The sequence below is a fragment of the Leuciscus leuciscus genome (assembly GCF_965113295.1).
Source record: "Leuciscus leuciscus genome assembly, chromosome: 21".
NCBI lineage: Eukaryota > Metazoa > Chordata > Actinopteri > Cypriniformes > Leuciscidae > Leuciscus > Leuciscus leuciscus.
Genome location: NC_138745.1, coordinates 24,626,633 through 24,647,898, shown reverse-complemented (window position 1 = coordinate 24,647,898; position 21,266 = coordinate 24,626,633). Strand labels below are relative to the sequence as shown.

General features: G+C 36.9%; 2 protein-coding genes and 2 long non-coding RNA genes across 5 annotated transcripts; 2 read left to right on the top strand and 2 right to left on the bottom strand.

Annotated features, from left to right (window-relative positions):
• Positions 1 to 281: 281 nt before the first annotated feature.
• On the top strand, positions 282 to 4,141 carry LOC309484850. Its single transcript, XR_014200985.1, has 3 exons — positions 282 to 409; positions 2,052 to 2,141; positions 3,633 to 4,141. It is a non-coding gene; the product is annotated as an uncharacterized lncRNA (long non-coding RNA).
• Positions 4,142 to 12,037: 7,896 nt separating this feature from the next.
• arl4d (ADP-ribosylation factor-like 4D) lies at positions 12,038 to 14,199 on the bottom strand. The gene is made up of 2 exons (XM_082152638.1): positions 14,049 to 14,199; positions 12,038 to 13,325 (listed from the first exon to the last, which is right to left on the bottom strand). The coding sequence occupies exon 2, from the start codon at positions 13,195 to 13,197 to the stop codon at positions 12,595 to 12,597; it is 603 nt and encodes a 200-aa protein (XP_082008764.1). The 5' UTR covers positions 13,198 to 13,325; positions 14,049 to 14,199; the 3' UTR covers positions 12,038 to 12,594.
• A 163-nt stretch (positions 14,200 to 14,362) lies between these two features.
• LOC309485701 lies at positions 14,363 to 16,101 on the top strand. The gene is made up of 2 exons (XR_014201260.1): positions 14,363 to 15,474; positions 15,570 to 16,101. It is a non-coding gene; the product is annotated as an uncharacterized lncRNA (long non-coding RNA).
• Positions 15,722 to 21,266, bottom strand: tmem106a (transmembrane protein 106A). Of its 2 annotated transcripts, none has more exons than XM_082152637.1 (8): positions 21,107 to 21,266; positions 19,869 to 20,040; positions 19,718 to 19,781; positions 19,483 to 19,636; positions 18,449 to 18,589; positions 18,333 to 18,376; positions 18,110 to 18,163; positions 15,722 to 16,729 (listed from the first exon to the last, which is right to left on the bottom strand). In XM_082152637.1, the coding sequence occupies exons 2-8, from the start codon at positions 19,990 to 19,992 to the stop codon at positions 16,615 to 16,617; spliced, it is 696 nt and encodes a 231-aa protein (XP_082008763.1). In that variant the 5' UTR covers positions 19,993 to 20,040; positions 21,107 to 21,266; the 3' UTR covers positions 15,722 to 16,614. The 2 variants fall into 2 exon arrangements, with proteins under 2 accessions (XP_082008763.1, XP_082008762.1); XM_082152636.1 differs by having other exon boundaries at positions 19,869 to 19,996; positions 21,107 to 21,255.

Genomic DNA, 21,266 nt, shown 5'->3' with positions numbered 1-21,266 from the left:
TAAACTGTGGATAATTTATCACTGCTTTGGCACAAAATAAATTCAATGAATATATCTTTCAATTAATCTTTGCATGATTTCTTGTCTCTTACAGACAACCATTACCAAACCTGCAGGCCAATCTGCACGTTTACATAGGCTACTCTTTTGAAAACTGAAAAGGTGACCTCAGTATTGAGAAAATGTGTCCTAGCAATTGTTAATAAAAAAATAAAAAAAACTGTAATATTCTAATTGTGGGTCTGTCATTTTACTAGATTGCTGCAAAATGTGGACGCATTGTGTCCACCGACATTAAGGCAACCTTTTTCCATGGGCTTGATGAGTAACGAGTAACGGATTTTTGCGGTTGTACCAAGCCAAAGACATTAGAGAACTCAAGACCCTGATTCAGTCTCTTAAGGATGATGTGAGTATATGTTAATTTATTTTTAGAAAAATGGTTCCAGTGTCATATGCCTGATTAATTAAAATTTCCATGCAACAGCATAGGCGTGTTTCCACTATCAGGCCAAAATCGAGCATGCTAGTGCGTGCCAGGGCCAGTCGTGCTTACACTGTCACTTCCAGGGCTTGATCAGGCCTCAAATGGACTTCCTTGGGGCAAATGGCCAGAGCTTTTTGGAGGTTTTTTATTATATAAAATAAATGTATCATGTTATTTTATCAGGCAACCAGCTAACTTCAACATTTAAGACAATTTTAGCAATTTTCAGTTCTCAAAACTCACTTTAAAGGGTTAGTTCACCCAAAAATGAAAATTCTGTCAGTAATTACTCACCCTCATGTTGTTCCAACCGCGCAAGACCTTCGTTCATCTTCGGAACACAAATTAATATATTTTTGATGAAATCTGAGAGCTGATCACTCCTCCGTATAGGCTGCTAGGTGGCCCAAACTTTGTTGGCCCAGAAAAGTTATTAAAGAGATCTTTAATATAGTCCAAGTGACTACAGTGGCTCAATCTTAAGTATATCAAGCGACGAGAATACTTTTTGTGTGCAAAAACAAACAAAAATAACGACTTTATTCCATTATTCATTTCCTTCTCTCTGGGCCTCGTAGTGTTTTTGCGCTGCGCGTCTGTGTTATACGTCATCACGCATCACACACATGACCAGCGTTGGCCAATAGTGAGCCTACGTGGTGACGTGTAACACAGACGCGCTACGCAAAAACACTACGCGAACCAACTAGAGGTCCAGAGAGAAGGAAATGAATAGTGAATAAAGTAGTTATTTTTGTTTGTTTTTGCGCACAAAAAGTATTCTCGTCGCTTGATATACTTAAGATTGAGCCACTGTAGTCACTTGGACTATATTAACGATCTCTTTAATAACTTTTCTGGGCCAGCAAGTTTGGGCCATCTAGCAGCCTACGGAGGAGTCAGACAGAGCTCAGATTTCATCAAAAATATATTAATTTGTGTTCCGAAGATGAACAAAGGTCTTACGCGGTTGGAACAACATGAGGGTGAGTAATTACTGACAGAATTTTCATTTTTGGGTGAACTATCCCTTTAAGACACCAGCGAGTGTTGCGATTCGATGGAGATTCTGATCACTGTGAAGCAGATATATATTTATATGTGATGCTAAAGGCTACTTATGCTAACCATAGCGATAATAAATACACGTTTTATGTCTCTTTTTTCCCTTTCCCTTTTTTTCCCATTTGTTGATGCTCTTTTATATGAAATGATAAATACCAGTTTGATTCAGAATGATTGATAAGCACTCCTGACACAAAGTAATAAGTTAATGTCACTGTAACATTTTTATTGTAAAACATTGGTCAAATATTGATACTAGAATCTCAAGTCTTAAGTAATGGTGGGGTTGTCTGATGTTGTTCTATGGAGCCATGTTAAGGGTGGGTTTGAGGGAATCACTGCAGAGCTACTGGCCTGAAAGTGGAAAGCCTTAGTGCTCGAGGTCCGAGGCTATTGGCCCTCTCCCGGCACGCTGTTTGCCCTGGCTCGCACTGGCATGACAGTGGAAAAGTGGCTTATGACTACTAGTTTTTATTTAAAACAATGTTTTTCATTGCAGAGCTTAAACCAATCTAGAAGAGCACTTGTCCTTTTTGGGTTTCCTTACTTCCTTAAAGAGGAACCCTCCAAGTTCATCAAAATTTGTGAGGTATGTAAATATCATGTTTGTTGTAATACAATAAAGTCAGGGCTCAATGCTAAGGATTTTTTTCTACTGGCTATCACAGATACACATATCATAGTATTGATGCTTAAACAATATATTGTTCAGACCAAGAAAAGTCTATTTTTGTGTTTTAAAATATTTTATCAACACATTGCACTTTTTTGGACTGCAAAGCTAAAAGTTTTTCAGTAAAATAATTTATGTCACATTATTAGTGTCATATTTGTTTTTTTGTTTGTGTTTTTCTTATGGGGATGGGGTTTGGCCAATGACTTTTCTTTTTTTCAGGGGAGGGAGTCTACCCCATGTAGAATGTAAAGTTCTTTGGAGTAACTGAAATAATTTTAAGCTATTTTAAACCGACGTGGCCAAGACCTAGCATTATTGGTTTAAAATAATTTAAACATTAAAGAACATTTGCCATTAATTGTACTATAGATTAGGGCTGAACGATACATCGAATTTTCATCGTCATTGAGATATGAACTCGCGCAATGAACACATTGCAACAGACAGCCTGACACGATGAATAATGCCTGGTTCAGATTACAAGATTTTTGTGTCTGTTACGATAGTCACGGTGTCAGATTACACGATTTTGACTCTTGACTCGTGTCATGGACAAGAAACGTCAGACTACACGTTGCTTTCCGGCCAGTCATCGCGTGCCGTCACACGCACACACACACACACACACTCACTGTCCCTCGCTCAATCACTCACTTGCGCTCTCGCGCTAAGTCGCGCACACACACGGTCACTCGCGCGCGCACACACACACACACTCACTGTCCCTCGCTCACTCACTCACACACACACACACACTCACCCGCGCACACACACACTTGCACGCACACACTCGCACGCACACACTCGCTCACTGGCGCACACACACACTCACTGTTGCTCGCACTCTCACTCACTCGCGCACACTCACTCTCGTTTAAATACTCAACCCGTCGTAGAGGACCGTTAAAAAATTAAACATGCTAGTCTTTCTGTTGTGATGTCGTGAAGCATCGCAGATGCAACATAGGTTGTCGCCCACTATGACACTATACGAGATGAAACGATCGAATCTTGCGTCCCGACGCCCGTTGTCGTTTATGAATCCCCACAACACCCTACGTCAAACGGATCGTGCCAAAATCGTGTAATCTGAACCAGGCAGGTAATAAACGTTTGAGAATCACGCAAAGAACCTATTTGAGAATCACGCAAAGAACCTATTAAAGTACTAAGACATGGGAACAGTATAGCTAACATTCACATTTGAATATTTATCGCAAGTCGTATCGTCATTGCAATATTAAACAAAGTTATCGCACATCGCAGCTTTTCCTCATATCGTGCAGCCCTACTATAGATTCTATGGACTATGCAGGCTCGCCTCTGTTTAAAACTCATTCATTGTTAACCTACAAATGCTTTGCACTTTTATGATTCATAGTAATTTCCCTTTTCTCTTATTAGCCAACTGATGAGGAAGAGGTGGTGAAGGGGATGAATGTTGGACTCTTGGTGGTCACAGAGAAGAACACTGCAAAACTTCTCCCAAAGGAAATAATTGATGTGGCTGTGGTGTTAGAGGAGGAGATTGTGCTTGATGGCTTAAAGGACGTGTCAAATGCCTTTGCTGTACTAATGGGGCTTCTTTATGCTCTGGATATCACTTACCCCAAAGAGGTCAAATATACATTTGAAGTACTCCAAAAAGTGCTCATGAAAATTGGTGGCGAGGCATGTTCGCGGAATAAGGAACAAACTGTTCAGTGTTTAGTGGAAGAGGATTTTACTCTCCCCTACTCACACGCACTGACATTCTGACTTGGTGTTTTTATTCATCAACTTTGAAGACAAAATCTCTGAAACAAATATAACTCTTTGCTAGCTCTAATGAAAAGGAGAAAATCATTTTGTTCAAAGATATGCAACTTCAATGTAAGTGTTTATTTTTTATATATGCTGCATCTTTCTTACATCTTACCCCTGACCTGTTTTCATGCCTGATAATTGAAGTAATCCATGTGAGTCCAGTGGATTGAGCTCAAGTTTATGAAGTGAGTGCTTTTTTTGCACAAAAAAAACGTGAATGTGCGTTGAAGATTGATAGATATATATTTGGGTAAATATTTTTATTTTTGCACTAAGCACTCACATCGCTTCATAAACTTAAGGGTTAAACCACTGGAGTCACATGGATAACTTCTATGATGTCTTTATTAAATTTCTGGGGCTTTAAAGTGGTAGTTGCATAGGCTGTCAATGAATGGACAAAAAGCTCTCAGATTTCATTAAAAATATCTTAATTTGTGTTCCAAAGGCGAATTAATGTCTTACAGGTTTGGAATGACATGAGGGTGAGTAATGACAAATTTCATTTTTGGGTGAACTTACCCTTTAAATGCTGTTTGAGAAATGCTTTTTAATATTCGTTGAGATTTGTTATGAATAGTGGCCTGATATTTTGTGGTTTGCTTGTCAACAGTTTTCTTATTTCATTCACTTTATGAGGTTGTACATACTCGCATACTCCATACTTGTATTGTTTTATTGAACAGACAAAATATTGTTTTGAGCAAATGATTTTCATGTGTAATGTTCATTAAATGGGTTTTTTGTTTTTAATTCTATTGCACTTAATTCAAGCTGATGTTAATGTCATCACACTGACATTTGTTTATTCTCACACATGCTTGACATTTATAGCAGCAGCTTGTATCCTGTTGCTTTAATGTATTTTTTTCAAACAGCAGTTAATTCTCTCATAGGCCTTCTAATTTATACTAAGATATACTTGTCAGACAATTCAATGAATTAATATTTTTGTGAATGTTATAATAAATGTTAAAGTTATGGTTTATTTGTGCTCTGTTATTCCAGAATTTGTTTTAACAAAAAAGCTTTTGTCATGTTAAGTTGTGTTGAAGTTGACTTAACTCATAATTTTAAGGCAACCGTGTAAACTTCTTAGTTAATTGTTACAACAAACTATATGTAGTTAAGATTACGTTGAGTTAACTTAAAATAGTTTGTTCATATAATATTGAATTAAGTTGAGTGAATTTAAATTTGTAAGTTAACTTAATCCCTTTGATTGCTTGAATAAGTTGATACAATATTTAATCCTAAATTATGACAACAAAATCACTTGTTGTAAAAACTCACATTTTTAGGTTCAATGAACTCAAAATTTTAAGGCAACCAGGTAACTTTTTTTTGTCAAACTAACAAATCATTTTTTACAGTGTAGCGTTATTTACTAAATAAAATAATACTATTTATTGTTAGTTCATGTTAGTTAAGGTTCATTAAACTTTTTTTAAACTTAAAAACTTGCTGAAATGAACAATAACTGATTAATAAATGCTTCAGATATAGTTTTTTTTCTTTATTTTTATTTCATTTTAACTAATGTAGTTAAAAATGGAACCTTTCTGTAAAGTGTTACCAAAATCTTGAATTAAAATATTATTAAAATTAAGAATATAAATTAATGAATAAAACACCTTTTGTTTTAGTTTTTTGCACGTTCCACAAATTCATCCACTTTATTCTTTTTGAGAGTTGGTCTAGTTTTTCATATAAACGCATATGAATCTGAGATGTTCACTGCAATGTATTTGAAGAGGACCTCTTTTGTGAGTCGTTTACTACATGAGCTCCCACACTCACGTGGGCTTCACTTCACACGTGCGTTCCTCTCTCTCACACCATGACCCCACTCACGATTCTCCATGGCTGGTTGAGCAATAATGCCACAACACTACTGTATCTAGCATACTGTACTGTTCGCCTGCAAGACAGGCTGCTTGGAATGCTGTACAACAAAGGAGTCAGCACCAGCGTGCATTCAGCCAGAGGCAGAGCAGGCGAGTGAGAGATCACCCACCCACACTAAAAACTGCTTAACTATCAGAAAACAAACAGTGGGTGGTGAGAGAAGAGCCCTGAGTGTGGGTAGGCAGGGTATTGATGGAGTGATATAAGAGATTTTGATCTGTTGAGAAGTAATAGTAAAACAGCATGAATTTTGCTGCATCTGCAAACTTAAACCATAATGCAAAATATAACATTGAGGAGTGGTTTGTAAATCATTTGTGCGGTCAAATGTAAAAGTTTCGGTATTGTTGTGCTACTGAAAAGTAATGCGGGAAGCTTAGATTTATGGTGCTTTGTTCACATTGGTAGAAGATTGGAACTGAACAGAATTCGGTTCCAGTACTTTTTTAATGGAACTTGTTTTAAATCAAATTCGGTTTTCTGTCATAACATTGATGGGGAAGATTTCCTTTATTTCCCATATTTCTTTTTTTTCTTTTTTCTTTTTTTAAATAAGCAGAGCTGGATTGCACTACATTTATTAGTACTCTGGGATGTTTAAAAGACTAAGCAATAATGAAGCGACCTGAAGCTTCAGACATGCTGACACAGAAAATCCATGTTTTATGTGCTGTTGTCGTCAAAATTGAGTCTGGTACATTAACTTAATGAAAGTAGAAGAAAACTCATCTCGCAGAGGGGACATGGGTTGTACTGTTTACTACAGAACATGTGCTTATAAAACCTGCTCTGCTCTGCAAACCTTTCAACATTTGTTTGTCCTCACTGTTAAGACGTTCTTCTTTCTTTTAATTTCAGTGTGATTTCTGAATCCTAATTTTTCAAGATTCTAAATCTTTCTTTATTTCCAGGTTTAAATTCCCGGATTTCCAATGTACCGAAATAGAGAGGCAGATCAATTTTCAATCACTCTTAGCAACCACAACACTGTGATACATAAATCAGCTGTTGAGTTGGATCAGATGCTGCTGCTTTAATCCCAAGAGCTGTCTGGCCAGATGGGATACTGAGATAATCCTGGTACGGGATGACTAGACCTCAGAGGAAAGACTGGTGATAAACACATAAAAACAGTTTTTCCTGCTTGTGCACCACACTGGCCTTTACAATATTTAGGATTAACATGTCCAGGATTTTAAAGTAATGCAGACACAAAGAGCATACACCAACACAGTTCCTTCTTAAAGGGATAGTTCACCCAAAATGAATATCCTGTCATCATTTACTCACCCTCGAGTTATTCCAAACCTGTATGAATTTATTTCTTCTGCTGAACATAAAAGAAGATATTCTGAAGAATGTCTGTAATCAAACAGTTGATTGACTTCCATAATTTTACCCCCATACTATGGAAGTCAATGGGGCCCATCAACTGTTTGGTTACCCATATTCTTCAAAATATCTTCTTTTGTGTTCAGCAGAAGAAAGTCGTACAGATTTGGAAAAACTTAAGTTTTTGGTGAACTATCGCTTAAAAAGTTCAAAAAATTTTTTTGTACAATGATGCTTGCTGTGGGGAATTGTATCATCGCATCGAGTGAATGAAACCCATCCTTATTTGTTGATGACAGGAGCAAATCTTAGTGATTATTTTAGATGTTAAGGTTTGTGTTACAACATTAATGCGGTGTGTTTTGAATGATCAGAGGCCCACTGTTGAATTATGTGAAACCTTTGGAACAAGCATTTTGGTATTTATGTAAGGCAATCATTCCAGAGGGGCCTCCCGCCTAATGAATCACACTTACAAAACCATGTTGCACGTGTGAACCTAAGTAACATTTACTAGGTATTTTACAAAAAAAACTGAAACTTAAAGGCAAGACACTACAGGAGAATAAGGTACACACTTTAACTAATATATAGTTGATTAATCAGTGCATTAAGACAATTGATTTGTATAAGAAGTTTTTTTTAAATGTTATGTTTAAATGTGCTAATTAGACATTAACTATTTAAAGATGCACTGATTTGCTCAAATCTGAACGTTGGGTAAAATCAATAAAATTGTAAATCAGAAAGTATGGTCAGCTGCCAGAAAACAAAACAGTATTCACCATGTTTTTTTAGGAATGAAATGCTATATAAATCAGGCAAATTGTATATGAATAAACCCCTAAAATATATAGATATAGGAATAAAACCGGAAGGTTTGGAGTATGTAAGTGTTACTGAGGTGGAGATTTCTACCTCGGTGCATGAGAAAAAAACACATTTTAAGAAAACAGCCTTTATATTGTAGGCTACTTACAGATAAACTGAAGTAACCATTTAAATGTGTATTCTGGATCCACTGACAAGGGCTGCATTTCCCAAAAGCATCGTAGGCCTACAGTAAGTAGATAGAACCATTGCCACCAATGGTCTCTGCGTGAAAAAAACTGTCAAACAGAGCCTTGCCTTAATATAAAGCAGAGATAAATGGCGATCTCATTGAAAACCGATAAAACCCCAACCCATCTGTAAAGTCCAGTATGTATCGGCTGTTTCAGGGTGTTTTCCTCAGTGTGAAGAGTGAAACTGCAGGGCAGTGTTCTCCCCAGCAAACCTTTTGAGTTGGGGTATAGATTTATGACCCACACTATCTTGCCCTGGGACTCTGTTCGGTTCCCGACAATCCCACTCCCCAGGACGCTTTCTCATCTCAGTCCCAGTGGCAGCTTTACGAGCCAGTGGAAAATAGCGCTGGCTAGAGAGATCGACCGCCTCCTGACAACAACGGTTAAATGATAAACACATTGCATCCCCCAGTGTGAGGGGCGGTCTTACAACTGCGCTGAATCTCTTCCAGACCCGTGAGGTGTCTTTCAAGACAATATTGGATTTAGCAATATGGCTTGCGAGGTTTTTGGAGATCGTAAGCAGCCATAAACACTCTATATCCCTTTCTGCCCCCTCTGTCACCCCCACATGAAATACATAGCCAGCCACAAAGGCAATTAAAAGGTCCTGTGCAGCTCTAAGAGGTCACCCATGGTTACTCGCTCACAGTTGCTGAGGTGACAAATAAGAACGTCTGGGTTGTTTGATTTGCCAGCTATTCCACAGAAGGGGCTCCCTGAGCACCTATACGCTCTTTTTTGTGTTGTGTGAAATTACAGCCGGATTGAGGCCAAAATTGCATCCCAGGATAGCAGCTTTTGATGTTATTATTCTCTAATCTAGCCCAGATATAAAAAGAAAGCTCTTTCGCAGTTGCACATTTTGAAGTATACTGTAAAGTAACTGTTGTTTTGTGTGTACAAGCTATTTTCTATCCTAGATTAAAATACATGAGTATAAAGCTTGACACTTTGACTGGAAATACTGTGGGGAACCATTCTATGATAGATGTGACATGATTTGAAACATGCACCTGCCATCTTGTGATTCCCCTTCTTAATCTTTTCAGAATCCCTGAGGCTTCCCCTGCCTTACTTGGGTCCATGTCAACACGTGACGGATCATTTTACCAACATTCAGATCCTTATTTTAGTAGACACAGTAGACATGGGATATGCTTAAACAGCGATTCACATTCCGTTGAATGCAGTTATCTAGTTATTAATAACCACAATTAAAATATCTACCCGCAGTGCTACACCACAGAAATACACTATAGTTCAAAAATCTTGTGGCCGGCAAGATTTATTTAAAAAAATTAATTTAAACAGTCTCTTATGCTATCATTCATTTGATCAAAATACAGTAAAAAAATATAATTTTATAGAAAATTATTATAATTTAAAATGACCATTTTCTATTTTAATATATTTTAAAATGTAATTTATTACTGTGATGGCAATGCCGAATTTTCAGAAAACATGCTGATTTGATGTAACATTTCTTATCATCATCAAGGTTGGAAATAATTGTCTTGCTTAATATGTTTGTAGTTTTTGATGAATATAACATTTAAAAGAACAGCCTTTATTTTATGTTTTGATTGTTTGTTTTTTTATATTGTGATCAATTTAATGCATTCTTGCTAAATAAAAAAGAATTAATTTCTTGTTAAAAAAATAAGAGTAACATCCAATGGTGGGGTAGCACTGTAAATAAAAGTGATAACTTTTGTGAAAAAAAGTGACGTAAGTGTGTATGTTTCCAACAGACAATTTTGCTGATTTTAATACAGGTAAAATTCTAAAGTTATTTCAGTTTAGTAGGATTGTCCACAGTAAACATAAGCCCCAGTTTAATAACGCTAACAGTGATTCAAGAAGCAGAAGAACATCAGATAAACATCTTTGTTTGTATGTGCTACCTTTTTCTTCCTAAGATTAGGCCCTGGAAGCTTTGGTAATTTTGGTAAAAATCATCTAGCAAAAATGCGACTGAAAAAATAAGTAACAAATGTAACAAAGAGCTATTTCAAACTGCATGGAACAGCCTTCGAGTTATCTGCAGTGCTGATAAAATTCCATCATGAAGGTCTGAAGCATGTTTACTCAAAAGTTAAATATTGAGTGTAAAGTTGGAGGCTTAATACCCAGACAGCAACATAGTGTCGGCCCAGATCCAGATGTGGGCCGACACCATGTTGCTGTCTGGGTATTCAGGTGAGGCTGGAAGCATGAGCATGGAAATACTCCGCAGGGCTTGTTTAGTGGTGTACTAGTGCATTATCAATGACCGCTGGTCTCACCATGTGACATCATGCGTGGCTGACCTGAGGGGACATGAACAATTTAGAATGGTTTGGAACAGCTCTTTGTTACATAACACTTTCCCCTTTTTTCAGATGCATTTGCTAGATGCTTTTTAAGGGCATCTTCTAAGACTAAAAATGCGTTTGTTTGTTTTTTACAAGATTCAAATCCACTTCATTGTAGTAAAATATTTAGACAAACATTTGCATAAGTAAATCCGTCTTGTTGGAGAGGATTAGCTAAAGAGGACAGTGCCACTTCTTAATTAACCAGCTCAGCAGGATGACTGGCCTCATTCTTAAGATAACACTGAGAGAACCAGTTAGGTCAAATGCCACTGATACCAAGTCTGTCATGACATTTGTCTTCGTCTTCAGAGCTCCACCCGTGTGATACTCATGGTGTATCGACAGCCAGAGGTCATGGATCAGAAACCTTGACAAGCATCTCTTTTTTTGAGGTGGAGGCAGGGCGACCACAGAAATCAATAAAGTATTTAACATTTACGTTGGTGGTGTCCCTTTCAGCACAGCAGATGCTTATTGGATATTGACTGATGAATTTCAGTCTATTTTTGTCCATTGTTTGGAAAAGTAGATATTACTGAAATATAACACTAACTTTAAATAACACATATTGGTTTCCAGTCATATAATATAACACTTTTATTTTTAATCCTAAACAAATTATTAAAATTGCAAGTTACATATCATCCTGTCACAGGCAGAAGTCTTGCTACGTTATCACATTTACTGATCTCTCAGCCCATCTTGTAAATCATCCCTGCTTCAGTCTCCTCACCATAAACCCAGAGCATCAATTAATCCAATCAGAGAAAAGCAGCTGCTTTACTGGGAACTCCATGGCAAAGTCAATAGATGTGTCTGTCGGTGCAATGGTGGGGGTCGGGACATCTAAAAACCATTTGCTCTCTTAAAACAATTCAATCCTCAAAATAAGAGTAGATTTAGGCTACATTAAAGGCGCTGCAGCATGAAACCTATCATTCACTCTCCATTTTGTATGCCTTAGTCTCTACATATATCTTACTTTGGTTGTTTAATAAATAGTTTTTTTGTATAGTGTGTCAGCAAATGTGATATAACATTGCTTCCGCCCATGTTTCCGAATTAGGCTATAACTCCGGTTACATCAAACAATGTTCTTTCAGCATCAATGCATTTCCTGTGGGACATCCTCCCTGAACACAGATGACATCATCATGAGAGCCTGCTCTATTAATACTTTAATAGGGGCAGTTTTCTGTTTCAGCACAGTGAATTAAAACCTAGTATCTATCTAATAAATAATACATGATTTAAAAATAAATTATAATAAAAATGATCATTTATTTCAGCAAAGACTGCAGCCTCAGGAATAAAAGATATGGCTTCTGAGACTGTGTCAAAGCCATCTATAATTTATTAATTCTACAGCATTACAAAAACTATATACAGCATGTAAAAACAAACAGGTTTTCCAACTTAAATGTAGATCTGTGAATAGTGAATCTCAGTGATTCGCTTAGGACTTCAGTTTCACAACTAACATAGCGTGAACATGTATAGGGCCTTTTATAATATCGGCACTGGCAATCAACTTAACGTATGTGGAAAAAAAGGATGCCTGAAGTCTTGTGAAAAATCAGTATATTGCCAAGCTATGATTCAGTCTCTTTCTTGCTTGAAATAAAAAAGGCAAGGATGTAGGCTTAAATTCTGCTGATACTACAGCCTATCATTGTTATCACATATTCCTTCATTACAAAGGGGAGCTGAACAGCAATTACTCGGCATGGAAGAAAGCAGTTCAATACTGTGTGACACATAAAGGTCAAATCTGTTTTCTCCTGGCCACTGGGGCATCTGGAGTATTTCCTTCATAAAGGGATTCCCAAAATCCTACGACAAGTCAGGGTTCACCGAGGAGCTTTGCACGTTGAATAAGCCGTCCCATTCAGCTCATCTTTTTTTCTTGCTGTGCCTAACCGTTTTCTTTCGTTTGAGGATCATATCATACAGTTTTTCCAAACCGAGCTGCAACCCCTGGCCGTCGACAGCACTGCACCCTTGCACGTGGTGTAGGGTGGAGGCACTCAGTTCGTGTACTGCCAAAACCTTCTCCACGTCAGAGACAGGCAGCGCAACTGGAAGGTCCTGTTTGTTAGCCAACACAAGCACTGGAACTCCTTGGTTCTCTGACGTACGTGTAATCTTATGCAACTCCACCTTAGCCTCCTCCATGCGCTCTGCCTCCGTGGAGTCCACCACAAATACCATGCCGTCTGTGCGCCGCGTGTAGGACTTCCACAAAGGTCGAAGCTTCTCCTGACCACCCACGTCCCACACCTGAAAGGTAATGGCACGGCCATTTCCGACAGGAACTTTAATCTTCTCAGTGTTAAATCCCTTGGTTGGGATAGTTTCAACAAATTCCTTCAGCTTCAGTCTGTAGAGAAGTGAGGTTTTGCCCGCAGAGTCCAAACCAATGACCACAACGTGGAAGGACTGGAAGTTAGGCAGGAACGGTGTGTTGGGGGCAATCTCTGTCAACTGGTTTCCCATGGCAACTTGGTTTTCTCACCCTCTTGTAAGGAGAAGCAGATTTGTCTAAGTGTTTGGCATTTGCACCTACTTCAAAGGTACTGCAGACAGACAGACGTGCTTGTAAGATCGGCGGCACCGCGTGGAACCTAATTAAAGGAGAAACAAAAGCTGATTATCATCACCGATATGGAAGTTATTTACAACTTCACCAGATTTGCCTTCAAGCAAACACAGTAAACCAGCTGCAAGGTTTTAGCAGCTATTAAATCAAAGGTTCAAGTAATGAAAAAGTATTTGGTTCTATTCTATAAAAAATATTTAAATTAAATTAGAAAAAGACTTTGGCTTAACATTCACAATAGCTCACTGTAAAACTCTTTAGTGTCGATTTAAAATCAACAACAAAAAAATAACACAAATAAGTTAATTGTAGCGTTAAAGATCGAGCTAGAGGTTGCTCTCAATGCTTGCCACTTCTAATCCTCTTAAGTCTAAACAGAAATAGATTTCAAAAAAAAAAAAAAAAAAAGAGATATTATAATTTCCTGTAAACAGCTGTGATTTATTATTACATTCACGCACATAGTTTAAATGGAAATGATGGGTAGGCTATGTCAACGTAGTAAGTTAATTACCACTACTGTAAAAGGTACGTGAAGCTAGATCATTTAAAGTTTAAATTATAAAATCCTATTCGAAACAACTTTAAAAAGCATTACAAAGATTACAGACTAAACGATAAAATCAAAAACATCTTTGTCGAGCAAATTCAGCAGATACTTGAGAACGAAAACCGCAGTGTAGAGAGAACGAAAACCCGGCTTCTAAAACGATGCGATTTCATCTTTGTCAACATTCACACCACTTACCTAATAGATGTCTATCTTGAAACAGGCAGCTTTTCCATTTCTCATTTTAAAAACATAGGCGACCAGTTCTCCAAATGACTCAAAACGATGTTCATTCTCTAGAGTCTCTCTTCCCTCCGACAGTATCGACCTCAGAGATGAAAGTGGAGCTGAGCGCACAAGATCCAGAACAACAATCCCCGCAAGTGACGTCACGCGAACCCCTCATTCCTCTCGCGACTCCCTCTAGCGTCCTGAGTCTTCAACGCGAGTTATCGAATGACAAGTCGTGTTTGTTTTAAACAGCACCTCACTGTGGCGAGCCTAAGGCATCGACACTACCAAGTTGTAGTAGATCTTGTATCTGTTTTGGCTGTGCATGCCATGAGTGCGAGTTATAAAGGGTTCTCCCTAAATTATTTTGAAGAAATGGTTATTCGATATAATCACAATGCGCTAAAATGTGTACGCTAGCGAACAGCTGTCTTTATCAGAAAGTAGGCCTACGTCTTCAAAACTCAAAAATCATGTTTTTATAGACTTATATAGCACCTAAATTAAATATACATAACTAGTTAGTGTTTTGTTTAAAATGTTTTAGCTAACTTCGCTATAACTTAACGACGTAAATAAAACACTGTAAAAGGCTGTGATCTAAATTTTATTTCAAGCAAAATGTCTAGAGTCTATAATAGACCTTTTCAGAAAACACTGCTAATTTTAGGAGGGTTTTTAGTGTGTTTTTATTTTCTAAAAGTAATAATAAACAATTAAATTGACACAACGCGCTACAATCGAACTGTGTGGCGTCAGCACGTTGTGAGCGATTGCTGAACGTTGCTAGGAAACCACCAAGCTGTCCAAGGAGGACGTGGAGTTGTCCGCTGTGGATTTGGACATCATCTGCAGAACAGAACTTGGTAAATTTTGTCCACTGCTCTGCAAATATGCTTTTCTTGCCTGTTTGTTAAGAATTATTATTATTAAGTGTTGTTTGTCTTACACTAAGACATACTTTTGCATGTTTTTGCTTTGCCTACTCTGTAGACATGTGATGTAACGGTCTCGGACTTGCGCAGGACTAACGTTAAATGTTACGCCACAACTCAACGTCATTGACTAAGTTGTCACAGTATGAATTGTTTGTTTTTTTAACCTTATTGCGAACACTGCTAACTCAGCTTATTTGTCCTGAAGCCTGCTTTCAACATTTATGAGCAGCTAAGAAATCAGTTCAGTGTTTATTTCTTAATGAGTGTGTCATGACAAAGGAAACATCTCACCATGTGGGTTTGAATTTCATTAATCAGGAAATGGTCTCACGTTGCAGGCCCGCTTGTGGTGTAACATGTCAGCAATGCACTGGGAGGCCCGCCGCCGTCAGCAAGTGCTGGACCGCAGGTTATCTGCCTCAGTGAAGCAGGTTCCCATATTAACAACAGTATATGTAATACTTTTATACACTTAATATAACATTTTTTTTTATAAATAAGTTCAATATTACATCTAAATAATAGGATTTTATTTATTTCTTTTTTTTAGGAAGACAAGCCAGGTAAAAACAAAGAGCATTCTGAGGCACATATGACACCCTGTGAACCTGCAGAGTCCAGTGAGTCTCCAGGTAAAGCTGCTCATAATAACAGGTCAACAAACATCAGTAAACTCAAGAATTCTCCATTGTTTGCATGCCATTCAGAAAAAAGAGTCACCGCTTTAGAGGTGACTGAATTTTAATGATCAAAATACAAAATGAACAATATACTATACATGGAATCTTCACTCAGTCCGTGTAAACATTTGTTTTCTTCAGAGGTTGACAAGCAATGCAGTTGCAAGTGTCATGCCAAGATGAAAAGATACACAGTGAGTACATTCCTGCGGATTTCTTTAGAGAGATCACAAACTTGTTTAACCTGTTTCTGTAGCTGTAAGATTCAACAGATCCAGTGGTTGGACATGATCTATTTAAATGTTTACCTTTTTTTTGTCCAGCCCCTGTATATGCCATTATGTGTATAATATCACAGCAATTATTTAAAGAACTTATAAGGTGAAACTGATCCAGAATAAAGCAGCATCTACGTAAGATGTGTACTTGATTTGCTCTAGTCCCTCCAGTATTCCCAGCAATGGTGAAGATGAAGACCAGACTACTGGACAGCACCAACTCCACATATTATGTACTATATGTATCTTACAGGAAACCAGACTTTATTTGTTTTTTCATAATCCTAATTAAAACAGAATTGGCTATTTAACAGTTCTGATTAGATTTTTTGCAGAATTTGATCAAAAATTCAAAATATTTATATTTAATGTGCAAAATCGTGGTGTGCAAGTTTTAAAACGTGTTTATATAATGTAAACACTAACAAATCAACAGGAAAGACAAGTGGTCTGAGTTAACAAAACACAGTCCTTCCAGTGATATTTGCATTGTATCATACGTTACTGTCATCATAGTCTAATCCTATTTAAATAGCTGTAGTAAATTATGGCATAAAATAGCAATCCTTTTTAAAGCAGCCTACTTCGATTTCTATAACATCAGCATTCATGGCCATTCATTGGCAATGGTTTAGTCTCAACGCACAGGGAAGTGATGAGGCATAGTGGAATTCACTCCACAGTCAATATACTCATATGCATCTGTAGACACCTCTTCTGAATGGGACAGGTAGGAGACTTTGATATTCAATCTGTAGACAACACAAGGAATTTTACAGTAATTACTAAATATGAATTGAACTGAATTTATAAAACCAAACATTGGCACGTGACATTAAGAAAAAGTTAATGATAAAATGTACTTATTCGAGTTATCCTCGAGTATGTATGGTGCAAGAAATTTAATTTCTGCAAAAATATTAAGCAGCGCAACTGTTTTCAACATTGGTGTTAATAATACATGTTACATGCACAAAATAAACATTTAAAAATGATTTCTGAAGGATCATGTGACTGAAGCCTGGAGTAATGGCTGCTAAAAATTCACCTTTGCCTTCATAGGAATAAATTATATAATATTTTACAATATAATAAAATAGAAAACAAGTGTTTTACATTGTAATAATTTCATAATATTACAGTTTTGCTGTATTTATAATCAAATAAGCCTTCAAAAACAAAAGCTGACCCCAAACTTTTGAACGGTACTGTAAATATATTTTACTATAGATGTTTTTTTTATATAGGTCATGCACTTTATAACTTATACGATTTTAACATAGACCAAAGTCCATGAAGTTCACATGACTGACAGTCAGCAAAAAATTCATGGGTCACTGGTTGCATGACCAATTTTATTTTTATTTTACTTGGTTTAACCGCAGCAACCTGTTTTTGTGCCTACAACAAATATACAGATGTTTGCATGGTTATGTTTATCTCAGTTCAGGATGGTCCAAACTCCTTGAAATAAATCTTGATCTCTATAGCACATTACAAGATACATAAATATAATAGCTTGTGCTTCAGGTCTAAAACAGCGGAATTGGGGCCTCAGCAAAAAAATGTCAGGTTCCCATCTAGTCCCCCACTAAAGATAATTAACAAGTGACGGGAATTAAAATTAAACACTGTAATTTCTTCCACCCCGTGAAGCTGAGCTATTGATGTCTGTGTCATGGCCCACAACAAATTTTTGTTATACAAAGATGGCCACGGTAGTTAAACATAGTAAAATAAAAATTATGTTTTGCCACCAATTCATGAGTCATGAGGGAGGTAATCACTCAAAAAAACAGTTATGTTCAAGCAACTTCCACTGGACTACTTGAGATGGATTGACCCTTATATAATAAATAGACTACTTGACTTAGTTATTGCCAGTGGTTGACTGCTGCTTGTCTTGAACATGATTTAACATTATGTGGACTGAAATACAAGTCTTTTGTTGTATTTATAGTGAACGTGAATAGATTTCATTTACAAGGTATACCAGACATAATAATTCTTCAATGCACACCTTCCAAATCCAAGTCTTCAAAACATCAACCAAAGATGGCAACTATCATTCAATGATTCAGTCAAACAATATGCTAATAGAAATGCATACTTGCTTAAAAAGGAATACTTACTGCAAATGCAAGAATAAAGTGTGAATCTGAATGGCACGTGACTTGCAGTAATTACTGTAAAAGGAACGGACATTAGAGAATGTTTATAGATATATTTTTTGTATTTGAAAATTGTCATACACAGTCATAAACACAATGTAATTTGCACTGAGATTATAGTGGGAAACAATACATAATTAAATACATTAATTAGTGAAGTTTAGATACTGATTGAATTACTTACTTGAGGCCTAGGTCATCAATTACAATGTTGGCTACAACTTTAATCTGAAAGATGAAAGAAAGATGAATGAAATCCTGAAAGAATGATACAATTTGCTTAAATAATAAAAGTTTTACCGTTTTCTGTGATCGAGGAGGAAGGTTGGTGACATTGAGGAGCTTGGTATTGCCAACCACAGTCTCGAAAATCAGTGCTTGCACACTAAGATTGTCAGCTGTGATACTGACAAAGTTTTGGTTGGTAAGGTTCATTTTGTGCTGAAGAATGGATAATACGCACATAGGATTACAAGCTTTGTAAAAAATTGCATTACAACAGTTGAATCTTAGGGTGTCGTCTATATCAGTGGTTCCCAACCTTTTTTTGTCTGAGACCCCCTTTTTCCCAAGAAAATATTTTAGGGCCCCCCTTCACATTTAATGATATTTTCGCTCTTGTAAGCTTGCAGCAAGGATGACAAAATATGTTGTTTTCAAACAAACGGTATGTTTACTATAAACAGATATGTTTATGCACAAATAATAGCCTATAATATTGAAAATACAATAACAAAAACATTAGTAGGCCCTTTGTAAGCCTATACTATGAGTAGCCTATAAATTTGCCCTATTTTAAATGCAATAACAAAAATATCAGTATTCACACTTGTGTGTAGGTAAAAAAAGAATGAATATAGGCTATTACTAAATGACTTCTGTCTGGGGCCTCAATACTTGCATGTTATTTGTGAGGCTTTATCAATGTGAGGCTTTATTTTTTAGGCTTTTGGCGCTATAGCGAGCGATAATAAACTTGCGTTTATTAACAGAATAATGCGTCTTTCGGAAGAACATTGTAGCCGGAACTACTTCTCTCTCTGTGTGCGTCTATGACGAGTCACGCAGGTACTGGGCTACTCCGCAGCGGCAGCGATCCAAACCAGGGTAAAATAGTCCCAATGTAATCACCTATTATAGGTGTACCATAGTGATTCAGGATAAGACAAAAACACGGTTTGGAAAATGGATTCATGATGAACTCGCTCATTATCTAAATTTTTAACAGAAAAAAGTTAAGGACTTTTATTTAATGCAAATTGCTCAAAACTTTTCAAAATATGACGCGACCCCCCTGTTGGGAACCAATGGTCTATATACATCAGATCACCTACCGTGACCACAATTTTAACCTTATCTGGAGTGAAATAGACCATAGATGACTGTAGTTCCACATCTGACATATCCATACTCCGTGGGAAGAGGAAAAACAGGATCAGTGAGCAGATCAGGAGGCAAAGCCCAACTGCTATACACACATAGAGTTTCCTGTGGGACATTAAACCATGTTGCACATAGATTGCAGAATATTAACAATATTAACAAAATTTTTGTCATATTGAAACTGACGTGTGGTGAGGTTTCAGCCTTTGGTCGCTGCAAGGAATGACAGCCACAAGTTGGTTCTCCTGACCTGTCAAGAGTTTAAGAGCAAAAACTGCCTAAGAAACTTTATTTGTAACCAAATAATAAGATAATGAGAAAATACACTGAAACTTGCCTCTCGGGATGCGTCCTGTGCCCTGGCAGGTAGGGCATGGATCTGACTGTCCTTCCCCATTTACACTGCCATAGTCCAACCATTTGGAAAACCTTCGTTTCTCTCCGTATTTATTCTGGGACATAATGCTGTATTTCCAGAAGATATCAGGTCAAAACTAAAGACCCCCACCCTAAACAATAAGACAGCTTCAGTAAGGTTTGTATGTTGGTATGTAGGTACACATCATTGATGAGGAAATCAATAAGCAAACTCAAAGTATTTTTTTACATTTTTACTTAAGGTCAGTGATTGTACTGTTCTAGTTATACATTACAGTAACAACCCAAACTGGCTCCAAAACCTCACTGTAAAACCATAAAATATCACCAAATGATCATCAAAGCTCCACAACAATAAATTTGCAAAGATGTCAAAGAGCATTATGGTTATGGAACAAAGTTCCATGATTTAATTAAAGACCTTAAGCGACACAGTTTACGTGACCTTTGAAGAAAACATATTTAACTCTATATATATATATATATATATATATATATATATATATATATATATATATATTTTTTTTTTATATATATATATATATATATATATATATGTGTGTGTGTGTGTGTGTATAATTATTTTATTTTTTTCATATAGGCTACTTTAATATGTAGGCTATGCAAGTCAACATTCTATCAATTTTCATTAACTAACTTTGAATTAAAGTACGTAAAGTGGCATGGAAGAGTGAAAAGCCATCGTTCACAACGCAAGTTACGTTAGAGACAGTGACTATTGTGATTGTTTAAGATGTTGGTGATCACTGACAACTTTCGAGTTTAGGGAAAAGAAACTAAATTAATGCCAACCGTTTCCAGCTGAAATGTTTTGTGGCGTAAATGCAATGAAATGTGAAATGTATTTAGAGTTAGCTATCTTATAATGCAACTATCACATTTTGTAGCCATCGACTCCAAGTCCGAAAGTGTCTATGTAGGCAACTTTTATACTTTTCTGAACACAGCAGTAATGTGTAAAGTTAACAGTATTTTAAGAAAGATACAGTACACAGACAACCTCTCAATGTCGTACCAGAGATGAGTGACTGTTTTAAGTCAAAAAAGACTGGTTGAATTTATATCAGTTTCCTTCCTTAACTAACATCATAACACATCTAACGTTAGTCACGATGTCAAGACACATTACTAAATGCGTTTAGTGTCAAATCATCACACAGCACTTTTCCCACCTACCGTGAATTCATCTGAGCATGGTTTGATATCGCGATTTAATCTTTCCCCGCAGATTAATGTCATTCGTTGCGTGAGTTATTTAAGACACCACACACACACGCCACTTTCCTTCAAGACTCGAGTATGAACTTTCGAGTGCGCAGTTACTTCCCTCTTTAGT

Excerpts from the sequence above, each read along its gene's own strand:
- arl4d (XM_082152638.1), bottom strand. The coding sequence starts at position 13,197 with ATGGGAAACCAGTTGACAGAGATTGCCCCCAACACACCGTTCCTGCCT.
- tmem106a (XM_082152636.1), bottom strand. Across the intron at positions 18,590-19,482 it reads AGGTTAAAATTGTGGTCACG|CACAAAATGAACCTTACCAA; the intron begins GTAGGTGATCTG and ends TCCATTCTTCAG. Across the intron at positions 16,730-18,109 it reads ACTTTATTCTTGCATTTGCA|ATTGAATATCAAAGTCTCCT; the intron begins GTAAGTATTCCT and ends TGTTGTCTACAG.